The sequence below is a fragment of the Rhopilema esculentum genome, chromosome 14 (assembly GCF_057945365.1).
Source record: "Rhopilema esculentum isolate cy_ngs chromosome 14, ASM5794536v1, whole genome shotgun sequence".
NCBI lineage: Eukaryota > Metazoa > Cnidaria > Scyphozoa > Rhizostomeae > Rhizostomatidae > Rhopilema > Rhopilema esculentum.
The window spans coordinates 6,233,401-6,240,642 of NC_142828.1; the positions used below are offsets into that span (position 1 = coordinate 6,233,401).

Here is a 7,242-nt window from a genome sequence, read left to right on the forward strand (position 1 = left end):
AAGAATATGAGCCATTCCCTATTTTGAATTTGAAAAGAACACCTTCAAATTTATGATAGGACGATTTATACATATGTTGGTATGACAAGTACCTCAAACGTAATCTTTTATTTAGAAATGCAAGATGTTTCGAAGTTGTCACATAAGCTCTGTTTTCAAAAATCAACTAATAGGACCATGTTTAGATCGATCCCCAGAATCTTCACATCGACCTTGCCATGCCCCACTCCCGCAAACAAAACTCTTTTTCTGCAGCAAAGGGACGACAAAAATTGACAAAGCAAAACCCAATGCAAAATTGATCAAAAGATTTCTAAATCCGAAGAGCGGCCAGTAACAGATCAGATATAAACCGAAATTTTGAATGATGAAGTTACATTTTCACCAAGTTTCTCAGCACAAACATATATATTTCAAGTGTTTCAAAAAGCTTGTTCCATTTCCCCAAAGGAGCCATTTTTAGAAACTAGAAGGTCATGGCTCAATATAGCGTCAATATAATCGTAAGTCAAGATTTTTCTTGTGCTTATGATTTCTAATCACTGCTTTATATTTTGTAATAATTTCTTCGTTGTTAAAGACTGACAGTGTATGCTTTAAGTCATTAATTATCTATGATGAAGAAAACAATACAAACGATAGGATGACGAGAACCTGTGAATAACCAATTTCAGTTGAAAAAGCCTTCATGCTGGTAATATGCAGAATCTTTGGAATAATCCAAATATTAGTCTTTTTTATAAGGTAAATCTTCGAAATTACTAGCTATGATCAATTTTAGGGTTCTACGAGCATAAAAACTTTCCTTGATATCTAAATTAAAACAAAATATGTGATTGAAAATTGTAACTGACTAAGCAAAATTTAGAGGTTCTGATTCTAGCAAGATTCATTCATTCATTTTGTTCTACAGGTGATTACAAAGTCTGCTCCCTTACAGAACTGGAGATGTGCCTTTGGTCGAGATGGGGTACGTATAGCTCTTTCACGAAGCATGATCTTGACCGATTCTAGCATGCTGTTGCTTTTGTACCCTGGGTACCAGCCTCACTATATAAAACAATAGAGAGTCTCTATTTTATTTTATATATAGTGAGTCTGGTACCCAGGGTATTGCTTTTGCTGCTCTATATAGCTTTGTTTGGAACTGAAATGTAGGCACTGTTGTCATGTACAGTCGATAGAACTTCAATGCTTGCCAAAAGTCTCGTAGCATAAAGAGCATTTTTATAATTCACATAAGCAGTTTCCAGGCTACCTTTTCAAACAATATTTGATTACTCTCAATCGAAGTACAGTATGCTATGTGCAAGATGGCCGGGGTGCAGTGCCAATGCTGTTATGGAGCAAAGGGGGCAACTTAACTATTTCTATAGGTGTTAATGGAATAGATCAAGAATTAAGACTGCCCATGAGCTCTTTAACATTCACTTGTTAAGGTGTTGTTCAGCGTTTGTTGAGAGTGCTAAACTCCATCTGAAGATGTTCAGTCGATATTCATTTATTTTGAACTTTAAGATTGAGCTTGACAAAACTAAAGAATACTCTTAACCTTGAGTCTAATAATATGTGTTAATTAGTTGCTATGTTTTAATTCTAGTTGACTTCGACAAGTACAAAAAATACTCGTGTCCTTTGCCGTGTGTTATTGATAGCTTTACAACCAAAACCTCCTTTTCCCGGTTTCCAACACATGATGGATCAGAAAGCATGGCAAAAGAATTGAATCTTAATGGAACGTCTCGGGATAATCACAAATTTCTTTCGTATGTTTCTTTTTGTTATTTTGACATGTTAATGAGTTATTTCTATCAATGTTTCTGAGATTCGGCCAATTTGATTGATCATCAACTAATTCGCCCAATTTAGATTAATAGAAAATGCCCTTTTGTTTTAAAAGTTAGTATGCTTATTGCTGATCCAGTTCTTCATCTAAATACATCAAGAATCGTTGGTTACATTTGAATAAAGCAGTTTGTGTTCTCACTTTAAACACTGCTAAAAGTGAGATATTCAGTGCTGGTAGCAAATTATCATTGTAGATTTGAAAACGTTTAGGAGTTGAAAAGGAATTTTTTGTTTTGTCTTCAGGAATATAGGCATCAATAGGCTATCGATGGGAATTTATCATTGAATGGATCACCTTCGATTTTCCACACTAACACCAAAAGTAAACAAACTTACACCAAAACACGAATTTTCAAAACTTCTATAAACGTACTCAGAAAAGTTTAGAAATCTTATGATGAAATGGCTAGGCCTATTTTTGAAACAAAAAGGCGTTTCTGAGATTAATATAAGAACCAAATGAAACGCAGTATTTATATCTATCAATAAACTTTTCATGAACTTACTGCAATTCTCTGATGCTTTTCTTAGCTGAATTTATCATTATCCTTTACTGGCCTTTTGTCATCAGTTGTATAAAGAAGTGAAACCTCAAAATATTCTCAGATAAATTGATGCAAGCTCCGTTGCAAAAATATCATTTTAGAATTGTTTACATTTCTTTTTAGGGACAATTTTCTGAAAGTTGTTATCTACTATGGTGATCTTAGCTACGAATATCTTGAACAAAAGCCATCCTACGACTTGCTTGTTTTCTTAGGTAATACTTTCATTTCGTTTTTACTACTTAATTACTTAATGAAATATCACTATATGCAATGATTCTCTTTTGTATGTAATTCATTATGTCTTATAAAAACTTAAAATTATGAAACAACTCTACTACCAATACTTCAATTAACATTACAACAATTTCAAAATATTTCAAACAATATCATTTCTCATATTGTTGTTATTTAAAAGTATCACTTTATTTACTTTTATAACAAATTAAAATTAAATGTTAAATGTAAGAAAGAACTAAACAAGTAGTACTTCAAGCATATAAAAACTAAAATGAAATGTCCACCAATATTTGAAAGCTAGCAATTACAGAAACAGCAGTGCTTATGTGAAATAAACTAACCCCTAGCTGGTTATATTTATAAAGAAGAGTGACGTAACTGTGACTACTACAAATTATATTAATCTCGAAAAAAATATTGATAAAAAGTTTACGTCTGAGTGCTTAACAAAAATAAAAGATATGTGATCTCTTATCAGATTTATACATTTTGCTCCTCAGTGGTTAACGTTAATTTAATAATCACACTAAATTTTCTTATCATGCTACTTTGGCTTACAGAAACTTCCCTTTAAATAGCACTAAAGGGGCTTCTTCAGCCAAAAGATATTTTTGACTTGCAAGATGTTTTCTGATGTCTACCGCGGATAAATATACTCTTTCTTAAAACTCCAATTATTCAAAAAGTTTTATGGTTAGAGCCTTGACTTTATCAAAAACGCTAAAGATGAAGCATTTTGAAGACATTGTAAATTTATAATGGTTTTGATTTGTCACCAATTGCTGGGCAATTCTTATGAACTTAAAATGACGCAGAGAACAAGCGCTTTAACTAAATTTATATTGAAAGGTGTCTAATTTGATACTGATACGAATAATCTACATTATTGTAAGTGCACCAGTTTGATTAATCATTTCTATAACGATTTAAATGGAACAGGGTGAGTGATAATGCACTCTGTCACCTGAAACTGGCCTGGGCCTTGGGGATCTCTCCTAAATATTTTAGCTCGAATAGATAGAAAGTCTTTGTTTGCCATATTCAGAGCATGCAAGCAATTGAGAGGATGGGACTTGCTTTCTGAAAATTTGGAAAACTTTTTACCAGGAAACAGAAATACATGTACTGCAACAAGAAGCATCAATTTTTTATACATTTTCTAAAAAGCTACTTTCTTTTTAATCTTTGTATAAAAATGCCAAACAGTACTCGATAAATTATTGTCAATAAACTTTGCCTAAAATTTTCGTCAATAAACTAAACATCAATAAACAGCAATCTAAAAATTGGAGTGTTTTGTTTGCGTTTAATTCAACTTTTTTTAAACAAAGGTGCCATGTATTAATTCCCCAAATGCTTTAAAATTAGAGTTTGTCGTTTTTTATTTGAAAGCCAGTTACAACGAAGTATTTTTTACAGGTGATATTGGTGGTCAAATTGGGTTATTTGTTGGTGCAAGTGTCCTGACGTTCTTCGAATTTATTGACTGCTTTTTGATGTGTATTCATGCAAGGTTCTTCGAGATTTTCAGACCAAGGGAAACACAGCTATAATGAAGGTAAAAAACATTTATTTATTAACCATGTGAATTTTCTGAAATTGATTCGGATTTTTTGTTATCAAGGAAAATTAAGGAAAAGGTTTTTTGATCCAACGATAGGAACTCGATTCTAGACCACTTCAGATTCTGGTGGTATAGAAAGGCGTTGCAGCAAAATTTTGAGCCATTTAAACACTAATAATCATTTTATTTTAAACTTATCTGGATGTTAACAGACTTAAATCCCAACTCAAAATAAACAAGCAAAAATTACGAAAGATTGAGTTTTGAGCAATAGTCGAAACCTTTTTCTTAATTGATAAAACTACTGCCTGAATCAAAATTCCACTTGCAACAAATTACTTTATTATATAGTCTTATTTCACAAATTCTAGTTCGTTTTGATAGTAAAATCTTTGATTTCTCATTTGATAATATACCGAAAAGGTACTTAATTTTATCTTTCTTAAAAATTTTTTTTACATTTGAGCATTTTGCCTCTAATTCACCTTCATTGCAAGTGTTGAAGACGTTCCACTTCTTATAATTTCTTTTAATCTTCAACTGGTTATTATTTAAATCATATATATAATCAATTGCATATTTCAATCTTCCTGCAAACCCACACTAGAATTCTTTCACATATTTCTAAAAAAATATTTTGACCTTATAGAGTAAATTTAATATATTTAGATGAAATAAAATCATTTGAAAATCCAGTGTAAAAAATAGTGGATAAAATGAGAACTTGATGCAAATCTCTGAACTCCTGAAGCGAATTTCAATCGTTTTCAATAGCTAATTTGTAAGACAGTAGTATAACCTTTTATCATACGTCGAAGACTCGTTTCAGATTGCAAATTCTACTGTTTATTGTATTAACATTTCACTGCAACTTTCACTAATACCAAGATTTAATGATAGTTTGAAGGTTGACAGTTTTTGATACAGTTTCAAAAGAACCAATGATCCTAAATGGTTGCTCTTTTCTCCTGGCTAACTTAATAAAAAAAAGCTAAGGAAAAACATTAATCTCTGGTAGACTTGGAACTCTTGCTTTTAGGACCATTTAGACTACTCTTACGTTTTGCTTTTCCAAAAATAGTCACAATGACATTTTAACTTACCCAGCCTACAATCCCGGACAAAGTTGTTGAGACAAAATGCAATTTCTGCAATTTTTTTACTTTATGTCGCCCCTATAAATTCGAATCCCCCCCCCCTTTCCCCCCGAATCAATGTTGGATTTGTAGTTCTATCATTTCTTCAAAACAAGGCTGCAAAAAATTATAAACGGGAAAACAATTGCTGAATTGTCTCGAATGAGGATCAGTAGCATGAATTTTACATTTTTATTATCATTTTTATCTAAAAGAAAAATATTAAGGGTACCAAAATCAAGGGAGGACTTATTTCGTTTGGAACTAGGTTCCATATTTTGCTCGATCTGCTTGACAAAGATCTTGAGAGCAGAAGGAAGCATATTATCTTTAATTGTTAAAACAGCTGTTACAGAAAGCCAGGCCACAATTATATAAATATCATTTTCTGGCCTAGTTGTATGTAGTGCTACCGAGAGGTTTTGGAGGCCTTGCACCAGAATCGAAAGAAGAGGTCCTTTGCGAGCGAAGCGAGCAGAAATATTATGGCGAACGTGCCCTTTAAATTCCTTAAAGATTCATTTCAGAATTCTTTTTGCAGTCACCTTCTTGCAATCGCTTAGAAAGTTGCACAATTTTATTATGTTCTTATTGCTTTTACAAACTGGAAACCTCGAGAGCGCCCTTACCCTGGGTAGCAGACTCACTATTTTATTTTATATATAGTGAGTCTGGTACCCAGGGTAGTGCGCCCTAAACCTCAAGGCCAATTGTCAATTTTCCATTGCCACCACCTTTTTTGTAACCCTTGCTGTGAGTTCATTTTTTGGTGTTTCTAAAAGCAGACCGAAAAGAAACATTTTAGATTATCGTCCAAAATGGTCACCCCTTTGCTCATTTCGTATAGCACCTGAGCAATTGAAGGACACTTTTTGGTTATACAAATGACAAAAAGAGCAACTCGGTGACTTGCAATGGGGCAGGTGAACTGAATTTTGGAAAAAGGGGCATACGAGCGCACTGTGCCACTCGGGTCCCACGCATTTGCTTGAATTTAAGACATCATTGATGTCTTGGATGATATATCAAGCATATGCGAGCAAATGTTGGTAGCAATCTGAAATCTGCTCCTCAGTATGATCATGAAAGTTAAAGAGAACTTATCAACGAAAATATTTTTTTTGGTCAAATTGCTTTGTAAATCGTTGTCAGTTCTCTTTAAAATGGAAAATATTGACTTTTGCCTTGCATGTAGGTATCAAAAGATACTTGAAACCTAGATTTTATTAGCATTCAAAATATTTATATGAATTGATATTGCTCGGAAATCAGTTCCTTGAAAAGGGCACTTTGCTGCTCTCTTGCTGCCCCCACACCACTAGGGCGACAGGGGCAGCTGCCCCCAGACCACTAGGGCGACAGGGGCAACTGCCCCCACTGCCACCGTGGCTCCGGCGCCCTTGCTGGTACAGTATTAAGATAAAAATAATCATTTGTTTTAAAGGCCTTTCGAATTCATCATTTTTAGAAAGAAGAAAACAGTCAAAATGCTGACTACGCAGTTTTCCTGGACGTCAACGTTACGTTGCTCATCAAAGAATACTTCAAAGCCAACTTGGTTTTAAATGACTTTCATCAATGACTTTCGTGTATTATAAAAATGCTGTCACATGTTTTGAGATAATGTGTAAATCTTTGACAAGTATTGTACACATAAGTTTGCTTAGAATTGGTAAGTCAGTGAAAAAATTCACTTTCTCATTGTAACTTATTGTAAATCTTTAAATGGTGGAATTAATGGGTTTTGTTGTGGTCAATGCTGTTCTAGGTTTCGTTAACAACGTTTTGTATCTCAGATGACAGGAAAAGTTTCATGAAGTGCTACTTATGCTGAGTTCCTTTATATTCGACATTTGCTTTAGTTTGTAATCAAAATTCTAAACAATATGTCAGAAGACAATAAATTAAA

At 33.3% G+C, this 7,242-nt stretch overlaps 1 protein-coding gene across 3 annotated transcripts in view; it reads left to right on the forward strand.

Moving 5' to 3' along the window:
- LOC135696106 (acid-sensing ion channel 4-B) overlaps positions 1–4,191 on the forward strand; it is a 28,735-nt gene extending 24,544 nt beyond the window's left edge. For all 3 annotated transcript variants that reach the window (XM_065215388.2, XM_065215387.2, XM_065215386.2), the window contains exons 5-8: positions 914–970; positions 1,601–1,766; positions 2,517–2,608; positions 4,053–4,191. In XM_065215388.2, coding sequence (XP_065071460.1) covers positions 914–970; positions 1,601–1,766; positions 2,517–2,608; positions 4,053–4,186 — 449 coding nt within the window. In that variant the 3' untranslated portion in view covers positions 4,187–4,191. The remainder of the gene's footprint in view (positions 1–913; positions 971–1,600; positions 1,767–2,516; positions 2,609–4,052) is intronic.
- The last annotated feature ends 3,051 nt before the right edge of the window (positions 4,192–7,242 follow it).